We start from the raw sequence: 15,805 nt of genomic DNA, 5'->3' as shown, positions 1-15,805 counted from the left end.
GGCAACTATTATGTCAAGTACTGGAAACATAAATATTCATAAGATACAACCCTTGTCCTTAAAATGCTCATAATTTTAGGCAGGAGGAGGAGCCAGCATATTTAAATACAAATCACAATACAGTGGATAGAATTATGAACTCTGTTCCTCACCTGTCAAGGTTTTCTTGGAACACAATGGTTCGTAATTTTATTTCCACTAAAATCTTAACATTATGTCAGAGTTTTTACTTTTCTTTTGGAGGTCAGAAATATATTAGTAGGCTTGATGTGTGGAAGATTGATAAATACACTGACTCAGACAATAAAATTTTTTAAAAGCAAATAGAAGATAATCATTTGTGTTATTTCTCTAGACAGGTAAACACTGTTAATCTTGGGATATTACTCATATCCCAGGTTTTTTGAAATCAAGTATCTTAAGTAAAGTATAAGATCATGTTTGGTCAGAGGTATTCTGGTAGACTTCTTAGAACTTAGTTAGAAGGCAATGTACAGTTTTTATTTTCTTTTTCCTCAGGGGAAAGTTGGGGACATGCTGCTACAATACGGTTAATCTTTCACTGGGACCGAAAGCAGAGGTCAGTTTAGAAACAGTTAATAATTCTGACTATTGGGTTAATTACACAGAGCAATTAATAGTTTCTTAACACAAGTCTGGTGGGTCAAGCCCTGTGAACCAGTGTTGTTGTTTTTTTATCTTGCCTGACATCACCTAGAACAACCATAGAAACAGGCTGTTAAACTGCACACTTAATAAAATTGTTTGAAGTATATCATTCATATGTGAACATACATAAACAATAAACGTATAGTAAAAGTTGTGAATTCACAAAACAAATGTGCATACAATGCCCTCATATGTATGTCTGCCCACTACCAACACCTTACAATTGTTGTGAAACATTTGTTAGAAGCTATGAAAGAGCATCTCAAAATATTACAACTAACTATAGTCCATATCTTACTTTGGGTGTATTTTCCCCCAACCTACCCAATTATTAACACCCTATATTAGTATTATGTATTTGTTATTATTGTTCAGGAGAAAACAGCCTTGTATTTGTCTTGTTAACCACAGTCCATCATCCACCACTGGATTCTACAGGGGAATTTCTTTGGAATAGTTAAATGATGCACCTGAAATGAGTTGGTGGCCAAGGAATGCTATCTTCTAAAGCTCTTTAAAATCAAGTAACATTATTAGCCATGTAAAAGTGTGTGGGTACTCTTTGTTCCTAGAAAGGATTTTTTTTTTAAAAAAAGATTTATTTATTTATTTAATATCCCCCCCTCCCCTGGTTGTCTGTTCTTGGTGTCTATTTGCTGCGTCTTGTTTCTTTGTCCGCTTCTGTTGTCGTGAGCGGCACGGGAAGTGTGGGCGGCGCCATTCCTCAGCAGGCTGCACTTTCTTTCACGCTGGGCGGCTTTCCTCACGGGCGCACTCCTTGCGCGTGGGGCTACCCCACGCGGGGGACACCCTTGCGTGGCACGGCACTCCTTGCACGCATCAGCACTGCGCATGGCCAGCTCCACACTGGTCAGGGAGGCCCGGGGTTTGAACCGCGGGCCTCCCATGTGGTAGACGGACGCCCTAACCACTGGGCTAAAGTCCGTTTCCCTCCTAGAAGGGATTGAATGAAGAATAAAATCAGGACAAAAGGAAGACTGTTGAGGTTACATTTAGGACTAATCTATATGGAAAATAGAGTAGTTTTCTTAGTTACTAATACATATTTCTTGTATGAAATTGTGTCATTTTTGTTTCCTTTTGTATTTTCCTATTCTGCTTTAATTATCCAGTTATTTAACCATCTTTCACAAGTGCTATTCTTTAAAATAATACTATGGCAGCATTAAAACATTATATTTGTTTTTAAAGGTGCTAAGCAAATGAACAAACCAGCTTTTGTATTCTCTAAAATAGGCAAGGGAAAGCTGTAGGGTCTTTTATTCTACACTTTTAGAAATGTCAGATTCATACTAGCCTTTCTGCTCTGAGACTAATTGACACAGCCTAGAAAACTTGGTTTGAAGATGCTCTTAAATAGGGGGAAATTGAAACCATATGATAGTATGGATGGAATGAAGGATTACTCAAGTACATCCTGTTCAGGAATATTGTCTGTTTCCTTAAGAGCATTTCTTTGTTCTTAAAAAACTTTTATATATCATGCCTAACCTAATCTACTCCAAATCTAAGTTAGATTTGACTCTTAAGATATAAAGCAGAATTAATTAAACTTTTGCACATCTTTTGCGACTAATTCACGTAGTTTGCATCTCCTTTAAAGATGCTATTTTCAAAGTGCTCTGGTAACTTTTTTTCCTTTTTTTCCCATAACAGATCACTGCTTCACAATTGACTCCTTCCCCCCAGTTCCTAGTTCTTTAAATAAGCATTGTATACTAGATTCACAAAAGGAATTCTTTTCTCAGCAGCAAACTCCATTGTAAAGACTTAGCAACATTTTTCCAGTTGAGAGTTTTTGAAAATATTGCTTATACTTTCCCAGACCTAGGTTATTCTGTAATGTGCAGCCCAGCATTTAAGTGTTCTTAGGAATTTCCCTTGAGCTACTATACAATGGTAGTCTTCTTCAAGCTGTTATTAAATCCTCACTAATAGAATACATATAAGAAATAGGAAAAATAATAAAAGCACTGCAAGATGTTTCTTCTTTTTATGCACTCATCAGAATGAGAAGTTTGGCACCTTTGTCAAATTCTGGAAGTCAGCATTGGTTAGATATCCATGGGGGTCGGAAAATCATGCTTTTCAGAGTTAACCATTTTATGACCCCAGCTTCTTACAAATCCTTCCCAAGAAATTAGAGACTACTATAGAATACTAATTGGAATTAGATAGATTGGAGGGTGAGGAGAATCTTGTGTATTTTATGGAAAATTTTATAATTGTTTTTCAGTTTCCTATACTGTCATTTTAGTGGGTGCATACTTATGCAAGATATTTTACTAAGCATTTTTTTATACATTTAATCTCTTTAATAACTCTGAAGAATCTAAACTATTACCATTAAAGTGAGAAAACTGAGGCCCAGAAGGTTAACTTGCTAAATAAGTTATAAATAATAGCTATTGTTTATTGTATATTTATTAACTGTCTTTTAGTGTGCTAAATAAGCAATGTATATATATTTCATTTTATTTTCTAAATAACTTAGAAATAGCATCCATATTTTATAGCTGACTCTATATAGTAGAGTTCATTCTCTTTCTCCTGTAATTACTGTTTCTGGAAAGTAATTATAGTATTACAATGATTGCCAGCAAATCTGAAGTATAGCTCTTATGCTCTCTTTTTAGTTAAAATCCTTTTTCTCCATTTGTATGCCTTTTAAAATTTAGTTTATCTTGAAAGGATGGAAATAAAAATTCACACTGGGGGAAGCAAATGTGGCTCAACTGATAGAGCGTCCACTGTATAGGAGGTCCAGGGTTCAGTACCCAGGGCCTCCTGGCCCATGTGGTGAGCTGGCTCACACGCAGTGCACCGCGTGCAAGGAGTGTCGTGCCATGCAGGAATGTCCCCCGTGTATGGGTGCCCCACGCACCAGGAGTGTGCCCCGCAAGGAGAGCAACCCCATGTGAAAAAAGCACAGCCTGCCCAGGAGTGGCGCTGCACATACGGAGAGCTGACGCAGCAAGGTGACGTAACAGAAAAGAGACAAAGATTCCCAGTGCTGCCTGACAAGAATGCAAGCAGAAACAGAAGAACACACAGCAAATGGACAAAGAGAGTAGACAATGGGGAGTGGGGGGAAGGGGAGAGAAATAAATAAATCTTTAAAAATATATGTATATATATATAATTCACACTAGGGAAAAATAGTTATAAAAATGGGCAGTTTTAGTTTGAGCGGTAAAATTAAAAGCTTTGAATAGCCAGTTTTATATTGAGATTTGACCTTAGGTATCCCATTTCATGCCCTGGTCCCCATCCTTTTGCAGTAACACTCATTTACTTTGACTAATACTGGAATAACATTCCAACAGTTATTAAAAGAAATGCTTTTGTCTGTGCTTGGTATATTGTATGGGTTTTCCTCCAGTTTGCATATTCATGATAATATGAGACTGTGATGTACTGCTCTTTACCAAGAGGATCAGATTGCAGACTGAAGTAATTTATCTACACCCCCACACAGTGTTTTATATGTGTGCTTTGCCTTGGAGCACAAGTTGTGCTTCTGCCATGTTTCTTCCTGACCCAAACTATGTAGTTCAGCCATATGTTAAACTTCATCTCATCCAAGTGATTTCTTCACTCTGTTGTTTAGAAAGATCTTTTGACATGCAGACAAGAAATATGAAAAATGTTTTATACCTGGGAATTTGAGGAAGATTTTCAACTTGAATATTTAATGCCCATTTGACTTTAGATTATTGATAAACATAAAAATATTCTTCTAAAAGCTTTGTTTTCAGTAATTTCCTCAGAAAAAGTCTGAGAAAATGACTATCTTTTTGGACATACTGGTAATACAAGGTAATTAGATCATTTTTCACAAGGTTAGCTAATTTCTGTTTCATTGAATAAAGAGAGAGTGGTTCTTTTTTTTTTTTTTTAAAGATTTGTTTTTTATTTTTCTCCCCCTCCCTATTCCCCTCCCCCAGTTGTCTGCTTTCTCTGTCCATTTGCTGTGTGTTCTTCTGTGTCTGCTTGTATTCTTGTCAGTGGCATCTGCAATCTGTCTCTTTTTGTTGTGTCATCTTGCTGCATCAGCTCTCCATGTGTGTGGCGCCACTCCTGGGCAGGCTGCACTTTTTTTGCTCTGGGCGGCTCTCCTTGCAGGGCGTACTCCTTGTGCATGGGGTTCCCCTATGCAGGGGATACCCACTGTGTGGCAGGGCACTCCTTGTACGCATCAGCACTGCACGTGAGCCAGTTCATCACACGGGTGTGGAGGCCCTGGGTTTGAACTTGGACCTCCCATGTGGTAGGCAGACTTATCCATTGAGCCAAATCTGCTTCCCTTATTTTTTTTTTTTAGGAGGTACCAGCGATCGTTCCCAGGACCTTGTACATGGGAAGCAGGTGCTAAACCACTCACCTACATCTACTCCCTTAACTATTTTTTTTAGTTAGAGCACTTACAAGTTTAGGGAAAAATCATGAAGAAAGTTGAATTCCTATATACCCTTTCCTCACATGAAGTTTTCCCTATTATTAACATTTTGCATTAGTGTGGTACTTTTATTACAATCACTGACAATATTATTTTAATTATGCTTTTAACTTTAGCCTACTGTTTACATTAGGGTTTCTGTGCTGTACAATTTTTTTTGTTTGTTTTGTTTTGGTGTGGTAACTTACTTAGAAAATAAATTTTCCCTTTTTATCCCTTTTCAAATATACAATTAATTGGTGTTAATTACATTCACAAAGTGTGCCTCCATCTCCATCATCTATTGCCAAAATTTTTCCATCACCCCAAACAGACTCCCTACTGATTAAGCATTAGCTCCCTTATCCTTACCCCACCTGGCCCTTGGTAACTCTATTCTGGTTTCTGACTTTATGAAATTGCATATTCTTGTTATTTCATATAAGTGAGAGCATAACATTTGTCTTTTTGTGTCTGGCTTAATTTGCTCAACATTATGTCTTTGAAGTTCGCTCATGCTGTAGCATGAATTAGAACTTCATTCTTTTATGGCCAAATAATTTTCCATTGAATGTATAAACCACATTTTATTTATACATTCATTTGTTAATGGACATTTGGGTTGCTTCCACCTTTTGGCAATTGTGAATAATGCTGGTATGAACATTGGTGTGCAAACTTATGTTCACATTCCTGCTTTCAGTTCTTTTGGGTATATACCTAGTAATGTGATTGCCAGGTCATGTGCTAATTCTGTACTTTCTAAGGAACTGCCAACTGTTTTCCACATTTTACTTTCCCACCAACAATGAATGGGTGTTCCTATTTTTCCACAGGCTTATCAGCATTTATTTTCCATTTTTTTAATAGCCATTCTAGTGTTTGTAAAATGATATGTCTTTTTACTGTTCATTTGCATTTCCCTACTGGCTAATGATGTTGAGCATCTTTTCATGTCTTATTGGCCATTTATGTTTCTCCTTTGGAGAAATGTCTTTTCAAGTCTCCTGCCAATTTTTTAAAAAAATTTTCTTAAGTACCAGGCTGGGGATTGATCCCAGGACCTCATATCTGGGAAGCTACCACTTAACCACTGAGCCACATCAGTTCCCTTGAGTTGAATTTTTTTTCGGTTTTGCTTGTTGTTTGGTTGTTTTTTTTTTTTTCAGAGGCTCCAGGAACAAAACCCAGGACCTCCCATGTGGGAAGCAGGTGCTCAACTGCTAGAACCACATCCACTCTCCCCAATTCTTTTTTAACAAATCACTTTTATTGATACATATTAAGAAAGCATACGGTTCATCCAAAGTGTGCAAGCAGAGGTATTTGGTATAATCACATAGTTGTGCATTCATCACTTCAATCATTATTAGAGCATTTTCATTGTTTTGGTAATAATAGTAAACAAAAACCAGACAAACATGAAAATTCTTCACCTTTCAATCTCTCTGTGCTTCCCCTGCCATATGTAGCTGCTATTTCTGGCTGTTCTTGCATATTTATTTATTTTTTAAAGCAGTTTATTGAGATATATTTGCATACTATAATATGTATCCAAAGTGTATAATCCATAACTTTCAGTATAATCACAATGTTGTGCATTGTATTAGTCAGCCAAAGGGGTGTTGATGCAAGTCCCAGAACTCTCTTGGCTTTTATAAAGGATATTTATTTGGGGTAGAAGCTTAGAGTTACAAGGTCATAAAGCATAATACCTCCCTCACCAAAGTCTGTTGCTACATGTTGGAGCAAGGTGGCTGCTGATTTCTGTGCGGTTTCAGCCTTCCTCTTCTTCCTCTGTGGTCCCAGCTCCTTCCGATCTTAGTTGTAGGCTGGCATAAGTCTTTGTCTCTCTCTCCAGGGCTCAATTCTTTCTAGGCTCAGCTGCTCTGGTCTCTTCAAAAGGTCAGCTGTAGACTATCAGGCTTTCTCTCTTCCTGGGGCCTCTGCCGTGTCTATGGAGCCATCTTACTGTGTTCTCCTGTGTGTGTACTTACTGGGGCTCCAGCATCAAAACTCCAAACTCCCTCCTCTGCCAGGATGTCTGTGAGTCCCCACCCCCTTCTTATCTGAATACTGATGCCCAATTATAATTTAATCAAGTAAAGTGAAATCTCTGAATTTAATACAAGCAAAGGGGAACACACCCAGAGGAACAGACTAGTTTACAAACATAATCCAATATCTATTTTTGGAATTTGTAAACAATGTTACATGCATATATCACCACAAAAAATTTTAGAACAATTTCATTACTCCAAAAAAAAAGCTCCACACCCTTAGCAGTTACCTCTCAAACCCACTGTCCTTCCGCAGCCCTATATAACCATTAATCTAATTACGTATTTATAGATTGGTTTTCATTTACGTTTTATGTAAATGCTGTCATAAAATATGTAGTACTTTGTGTCTGGTTTCTTTGACTTATCAGAAGTTTTTTCCCCTGTTATTAATATCTTGTAGTATTAACATATATTCATTTTCAAAGAAAAATGGTCTTATATATGCAAGTTTACCCATATTCATATGCAGTTTTACTGTACTGTTCAGTCCCATGTTACATGTTTTCACTTTCCTTTTAATAATATACGTGATCTTTGACTTTCCCATTCAACTACTGTCATACTCACATAATAGTACTGCTAGTTACAAACATTATGTTGTGCTTTCAGCCTTTCTATTCATTTTCAAAATATAACACACATCCTTTTTTCCAATTCTGCACAAGTTAACCCTCAGCTTATCATTCTCTAATGTCATTTTATTTTCTGGTGACCCATGTTCAAGGTATTAACTTTATGAGATTACACAATATATTTAGTTCAAAATAGCTCAGGCGTACAATATTTGTCCTTTTGTGTCTGGCTTATTTCTCTCAACATAGTGTCCTCCAGGTTCATCCATGTTGTCATAAGTTTTAAAACTTCATTTCTTCTTTCAGCTGCATGATAATTCCGTTGTGTGTTTACACCACAGTTTAGATATTCATCAGTCAGTAAACACCTGTTTTTGTTCCAGCTTAGAGCAATCGTGAATAATGCTTCTATGAACATCAGTGTGCAGGTATCTATTCCTGTCACTTCTTTCATTTCTTCTAGGTATGTACCCAGGAGTGGTATTGCTAGGCCACGTGGCAAATTTCTATTCAACTTCTTTCGAAACTGCCATAAACTCCTCCACAGTGGCTGTACCATTCTGCATTCCCACCAACAGTGATTAAGTGTTCCTATCTCCACACCCTCTCCAAAACTTGTAATTCTGTTTTGTTGTTGTTGTTGTTGTTGTTGTTGTTTTAAATTTCTCTCCCCTTCCCCCAACCCCAGTTGTGTGCTGTCTGTGTCCCTTCACTGTGTGTTCTTTTGTGTCCACTTGTATTCTATCAGTGACACTGGGAATCTGTGTCTCTTTTTATTGCATCATCTTGCTTCTTCTGCTCTCCACGTGTGTGGTTCCACTCCTGGGCAGGAGTGTGGGGTGGCTCTCCTTATGGGGCACACTCCTTGTGCGTGGGCCTCCCCTACGTGGGGGACACCCCTGCATGGCATGGCACTCCTTGCACACATCAGCACCGCACATGGGCCAGCTCACCACACTAGTCAGGAGGCACTGGGGATCGAACCCTGGACTCCTATGTGGTAGGTGGATGCTCTATCATTTGAGCCAAATCCGCTTCCCTCTGTCTTTTTAAAAGTGGTCATTCTAATAGATGTGAAATGATATATCGTTGTAGCTTTGATTTGAATTTCCCTAAACACTAGTGACAGTGGACATTTTTTTCTTGTGTTTTTTGTGTGTGGGTTTTTTTTTTTTTTTTTTTTGCCATTTGTATTTCTTCTTTATACAAATGTCTTTTTAAGTTTTTTGCTCATTTTTAAATTGGGTTGTTTGTCTTTTTATTGTTGAGTTGTAGCATCCCTTTATATATAATGGATATTAAACCCTTATCGGATATGTGATTTCCAAATATTTTCTCCCATCAAGTCAGCTGCATTTTCACCCTTTTGATAAAGTCTGTTAAGGTGTAAAAGTGTTTAATTTTAAGGAGATCCCATTTATCTTTTTTTTTTCTTTTGCTTGTGCTTTGGATGTAAGGTCCAAGAACACCACCGACCACAAGGTCTTTAAGATGTTTCCCTACATTTTCTTCTAGTAGTTTTATGGTCCTGACTTGTATATTTAGGTCCTTGATCCATTTTGAGTTGATTGTTGTATAGGGAGTGGATATCCAGTTCCCCCAGCACCATTTGTTGAGACTGTTTTTTCTCATTAACATGGCTTTGGTAAGTTAATAAAAGAAGTTTGCTATAGAGGTGAGGGTTTATTTCTGGACTCTCAGTTTTATTCCACTGATCAACATGTCTGCTTCATGCCAATCCCATGCTGTTTTATATATATAAATATATTTTTTTAAGATTTTATTTACTTATTTATTTCTCTCCCCTCCCTACCCCACCCCAGTTGTCTGTTCTCTGTGTCTATTTGCTTTGTCTTCTTTGTTCGCTTCTGTTGTCAGCGGCACGGGAATCTGTTTTCTTTTTGTTATCATCTTGCTGCATCATCTCTCCATGTGTGCGGCACCATTCCTGGGCAGGCTGCACTTTCTTTCATGTTGGGCGGTTCTCCTTATGGGGTGCACTCCTTGCATGTGGGGCTTCCCTATGCGGGGGACACCCCTGCATGGCACAGCACTCCTTGCGCGCGTTAGCACTGCACATGGGCCAGCTGACCACATAGGTCAGGAGGCCCTGCGTATAGAACCCTGGACCCTCCATATGGTAGGCAGATGCTCTGTCAGTGGAGCCACATCCGCTTCCCAATTTTTGCGTGTTGAACTTGTATCCTGCCGCTTTGGTGGACTTGTTTTACCTCAAGTAGCTTTCTCATAGACATTTCAGAATTTTCTAAATATACATCATGATATCCATGAACAGTGAATTTATTTCCTCTCTTCCTATTTGGATGCATTTTACTTTATTTATTTTTTGTCTAATTACTCTAGCTAGCACTTCTAGCCCAATGTTGACTAACATTGGTGACAGTTGGCATCATTGTCTTGTCCCTGATCTTAGAGGGAAAGCTTTCAGCATTTTTTTCTTTGAATATAATGTTGGCTGTGGGTTTTTCATATATGCCCTCTATCATGAGGAATTTTCCTTCTCATCTTTTGAAGGGTTTTTATCAAGAAAGGATGCTGGATTTTGTTGAATGCTTTTTCCATGTCAATCGAGATGAACATGTGGTTTTTCCCCTTCAGTATGTTAATGTGGTGCATTATGTTCATTGATTTTCTTATGTTGAACCACCCTTGCATACTAGGGATAAATCCCATTTGGTTATGGTGTATCAGTCTTTGGATGTGCTGTTGGATTCTGTTTGCAAGTATTGTTGAAAATTTTTACATCTGTATTCATTAGAGAGATTGCTCTGTAATTCTCTTTCTTGTAGATTCTTTTTTCTTTTTCTCTTTTTGAGGTACCAGCGTTGGGAACCCAGGACCTCGTGTGTGAGAGGCCAGTGTTCAACCACTGAGCAACATCGGCTCCTTTGCAGTTTTTTTGTTTTTTGTTTTTCTTTGGGGGCGGTTTATTTGCTTGTTGTTTCTTTTTTTGTTTCTCTCTAGAAGGCACTAGGAACTGAACCTGTTACCTCCCATGTGGGAGGTGGGCAATCAACTGCTTGAGCGACATCTTTTCCTCTTAATAGGGGTTTTATTTGACTTTGGTATTAGGGTGATGTTGGCTTCATAAAATGTATTGAGTTATTTTCACTTCTCTTGAATTTTTTGGAAGAGTTTAAGCAGGATTGGTGTTAATTCTTCTCTAAATAAATGATAGAATTCAACTGTAAAGCCATCTGGTCCTGGACTTCTCTGTTTTGGGAGAGTTCTGATGACTGAATCAATCTTTTTAAATGTGATTGCTTTGTTAAGTTCTTGTATTTTTTCTAGCATCAGTGTAGGTTGTCTAGGAATTTGTCCATTTCATCTAGGTTGTCTAGTTTGTTGGCACAGTTTCTCAGAATATCCTCTTATGATCCTTTATTTTTGTGGAATCAATCATAATCTCCCCCCTTACATTTCTGACTTTATTTATTTGTGTCTTCTTTTTTTCTTTGTTAGCCAAGCTAAGAGTTTGTTAATTTTATTGATCTTCTCAAAGAACCAGCTTTCGGTTTTGTTGATTTTCTCTCTTTTTTGTTTGTTTGTTTTGTTCTCAATTTCATTAATTTCTTTTGTAATCTTTATTATTTCTTTCCTTCTGCTTGCTTTGGGAATAGTTTGCTGTTCTTTTTCTCGTTTCTCCAGTTGTTCAGTTAGATCTTTGATTTTAGCCCATTCTTTTTTAATATAGGAGTTTAGGGCTTTAAATTTCCCTCTCAGTATTGCCTTTGCTGTATCTCATAGGCTTGGATAAATTGTGTTCTAGATTTCATTCCTATCAATATATTTACTAATTTCACTTACAGTTTCTTCTTTGACCCCCTGATTATCTAGAAGTGTATTGTTCAGCCTCCATACATTTGCAGTTTTACCTCTGTTCATCTGCTATTGATTTCCAGTTTCATTACATTATGATCTGAGAATGTGTTTTGTATATTTTCAACTTTTTATATTTATTGAGACCTGTCTTGTGACCTAAAATGTGGTCCTGGAGAAAGATCCATGAGTCCTTGAGAAGAATGTAATACCCACTAAGTTTGGATGCAATGTTCTGTATATATCTGTTAGGTCTAGCCCATTTATCATATTGTTTAAGTTCTCTGTTTCCTTGTTGATCTTCTGTCTAGTTCTATTTAGTGATATGAGTGGTGTGTTGAAATCTCCAACTATTATTGTAGAGATGTCTATTTCTTCAGCTTTGCCAGTTTGCGTCATGTATTTTGGGGCTCCCTGGTTAGGTACGTAGATATTTGTGACTGTTATTTCTTCTTGGTGGATTGTCCCTTTTGTTAATATAATGGCTTCCGTATCTCAACTTTTTTTGCATATAAAGTCTGTTTTTTCCTGATGTTAGTATAGCTACCCCTGTTTTTTTTTTGGTTTCTGTTTGCATGGAGTGCTGTTTTCCAGCCTTTCACTTTAGCTGGTTTGTATACCTGGGTCTAAGGTGAGTCTCTTATAAGCAATATATGAATGATTCATGCTTTTTTTATCTATCCTTTCAGCCAGTATCTTTTGACTGGGGAATTTAATCCATTCACATTAATGATATCACTGTAAATGCAATATTTACTTGTACCATTTTATTCTTTGGTTTTCATGTCATATCATATTTTTGTTGTCTTTTTACTCTTTTGGTAATCCTTTCTGCTATTCTTGTCTTTTGTACTCTCCTCTAAGCCTCTGTGTCCTGTCTTTTTCTTTCAAGTTGTAAGGCTCCCTTTAATATTTTCTGCAAAAGTAGATTGTTTTTTATGAACTTTCTTAGTTTCTGTTTGTTTATGAACATTTTAAATTCACCTTCATATTTGAGGGACAGTGTTGCTGGATAAAGAATTCTCGGCTGGCAGTTTTTCTTTTTCAGTATCCTAATTGAATCATACCACTGTCTTCTGACCTCCAAAGTTTCTCATGAGAAATCCACACTAGGTCCTGCTGGGCACCCCTTGTATGTGGTGGTTCGTTTCTCCCTTGCTGCTCTCAGAACTTTCTCTTTGCCTTTGTCATTTGGCATTTTGGATAATATGTGTCTTGGAGTAGGCCTGTTCACATTTATTCTGATTGGGGTATGCTCTGCTTCTTGGTCATGTAAATTAATTTCTTTTGTAAGAGGTAGGAAATTTCAACCGTTATTTCCTCAAACATCTTTCTGCCCCTTTTCCCCTCCCTTCTTCTGGAACTCCCATGACACGTATGTGGTTGCGTTTCGTGTTATCATTTAACTCCCTGAGCCCCTGTTCATTTTTTTTTCATGCTTTTCTTCTCCTCAATTTCAGCTCTTCTTTTTTTTTTTTTTTAAGTTTGTTTTGTTTATTTCTCCCCACCCTCTTGTTGTTTGCATGTGCTGTTGTTTGTTGTGTGCTGGTCTTCTTTTTCTAAGAGGCACCAGGAGCTGAACTTGGGACCTCCCATATGGGAAGGAGGCGCCTAATCATCTGAGCAACCTCTGCTCCCTGATTTGTTATGTCTCTCATTGTGTTTCCTTGCTGTGTCTCTTGGTTGTGTCATCTTGTTGCATCGCTACACCAGCCTGTTGCACCAGCTCACCCTCTTGCCCGTCTTCTCTAGGAGGCACCGAGTATTGAACCCAGACCTCCCATGTGGTAGGCGGGAGCTCTTTAGACATAGTGTCTTTCAACTCATTGATTTGATTTTGGAAGTTAATGTGGCTCTCATTGATTACTTTTCTCAAATCCTGCATTTCTTCTGGGGCTTTGATTTATTCTCTCATTTTCTTAGTATTGCTTATAATTTTTTGCTGATATCTAGGCATCTAATTAGGATAGTGAGTTTACTCAGATGCTCAATTTCTCTGTTTCATAGGGATTTAGTTGTGGAAGGTTGTGTGTTACTCCTGTTCTTTGAACCTTGTTTCAGCCTGTTCTGGGTCTTTAGGATTGTTCCTGTTAGTTGACCTGGACCCAGTAATGGGTTGCAGATCTGTTTCCAGTGACTTTAGGGAGGGAGCCTGTAAACACCAAGAAAAGCCTCTCATTTACTTTCCTCACATGCACTGCCTTGTTCCAAAAGCAGATGGTGCTCTTTGGCAGCCCTCTCAGTTCAAAGCCTGGTTGGCCGGTATTCACTGCAACACAGAACCCTGCCTGGAGGCTAAGAGCCTCATAGTTCAAACTTTCAAGGAGGCCGTTCTCCAACCTTTGCAGGCACCTCCCTCCCTTTTAATTCCACTCCCCTCTGCTCCCTTAACAACCAGTCCTGGTCAGTAGGGAGATTGAGAGGGTCGGATCTCTTTATTCCCTTGCTGGTTCCCTTAAATGAATTGGATAATTGGCTTTTCCATTTCTGTAAATTCTTGGAGTTTTGACTGGGATTGCGTTGAATTTGTGAATAGCTTTGGGCAGAATTTAATGATAGTTAGCCTTCCAGTTCATAAACAGAGAATGTACTTCCATTTATTTAGGTCTTCTTTCATTTCTTTCAGCAAAGTTTTATAGTTTTCTGTGTATAAGTCCTTTACATCCTTGGTTAAATTTACTATTTATTTGATTCTTTTAGTTGCTGTTATAAATGGGTTTTTCCCCCTTGATTTCTTCCTTTGTTCATTACTGGCATATAGAAAAACTACTGATTTTTGTGTGTTGATCATGTGCCCTGTCACTTTGCTGAATTTATTAGCTCTAGTAGCTTGTTCGGATTTTTCAGAATTTTCTATGTAGAGGATCATATCAGCTGCAAATATTGAAAGTTTTACTTCTTTTCCAATTTAGATGCCCTTTATTTCTTTATCTTACCTAGAACTTCTACTACATAACTATTAACTTTTTTATTTGTACCCATCTAATAATTTTTCTATACATGTGTATATACATACTTATTAATATGGGCTCATGCAGTATAACTTTTACTGGATATATTAATAGTATTTTTCTATCTCATTAAATATTTTCTTCCAACTTATTTTTTAGCATAGATAGTATCTCATGTATAAAATAGTTTATTTGAATCATTTATTGGACTTTAGGTTGTTTTAAAATTTCATTTGTGTAAACAAGTCTTAATTATATGCACACTATATGCATACATATAGTTTTTAAAAGGGAATTTTTTTTTCTATTTCTTTGCCTTCTGTGTGTTTAGAGAACAAAATAATAGAGTTATAGCAAAAAGCTATAAATTTAAATTATGAAATCTGTCATCTGGGTTAATTAATTAAGGTCGTGTGTTGTGTATATTTATTCTTTTTTTCTAAGCAGGTTGGCAACATTGTGTAAATCACCAAACCAGAAGGAATCCACAGTTCTGTTTCAAATCACAGTCAGTATTATTTAATTAGAATGGGATTTTGGTGTTAGTGGGCAATAATTATCTGAAATAAGCATTTACAAATTGCTTGTTAACTTCTGTAGGCAGCAGGCATATTTGAGGACAGCCTTTGATGCTTAGAACATTAGCCCCAAAATAGTACTTTATATATAAAATACTCTAGTCACAGTTAGACTAAAGTTTATTCTTAAGAACAGAGGAAATACTTATTTGTAGTATTTGTTCCATGCCATATGTAATGTCAAGTTATTAAAGTTTTTTAAAGTAAAAATTGCTTAAGATTTTCAGAAAAGAAAAAATACCAACATTAATCATTTTGGTGTATAAATATTATAGGTCTATCATAGCCACTAAATATAGCCCACTTAAAAATGTTAATTTTTCTGTGACTTTATATTACAGAATATACATTTTAACTGAAATATGTATATTTATCAAATGCTTTGAGCCAAGTATATTCTTTCCATCTCATTTTTATAAGGACATTGATCCTTAATACTGAATTATCCATTTAGTCTTTGCACTGCCCAGGTGCATTTGCAGCACCCTCATTGGAAAACTGTATTTTAGCATATTTGTGAAAATAAATGAATAACATTCTTAAGTAACTAGTACATGTTACTTCTTTTCATCTCTTTCAACAGAGCCATCATAAAGTTTGTTAGGATTGTTCTTCAAATAAAATATTTTATTACAGCCCCTGGTTTGGACACCTATCCATGAAGTCTGTCCTT

At 37.0% G+C, this 15,805-nt stretch overlaps 2 protein-coding genes across 8 annotated transcripts in view; one reads left to right on the top strand and one right to left on the bottom strand.

The window, feature by feature from the left end:
• The window catches only part of TEX14 (testis expressed 14, intercellular bridge forming factor), a 199,887-nt gene that overhangs the window by 162,426 nt on the left and 21,656 nt on the right, over positions 1–15,805 (bottom strand). The gene's annotated exons all lie outside the window — the stretch shown is intronic.
• Positions 1–15,805, top strand: part of RAD51C (RAD51 paralog C) — a 48,701-nt gene that overhangs the window by 30,469 nt on the left and 2,427 nt on the right. For 3 of the 7 annotated variants that reach the window (XM_058283903.2, XM_058283902.2, XM_071210893.1), the window contains 2 exons: positions 520–580; positions 14,999–15,062. In XM_058283903.2, the coding sequence (XP_058139886.1) occupies positions 520–580; positions 14,999–15,062 (125 nt within the window). The remainder of the gene's footprint in view (positions 1–519; positions 581–14,998; positions 15,063–15,805) is intronic. The other 4 variants (XM_004468205.4, XM_012528902.4, XR_002798526.3 and 1 more) reach the window with 2 other exon arrangements.

Source organism: Dasypus novemcinctus, chromosome 21 (assembly GCF_030445035.2).
Source record: "Dasypus novemcinctus isolate mDasNov1 chromosome 21, mDasNov1.1.hap2, whole genome shotgun sequence".
Taxonomy (NCBI): domain Eukaryota; kingdom Metazoa; phylum Chordata; class Mammalia; order Cingulata; family Dasypodidae; genus Dasypus; species Dasypus novemcinctus.
This window is presented reverse-complemented; position numbering and strand designations above follow the sequence as displayed.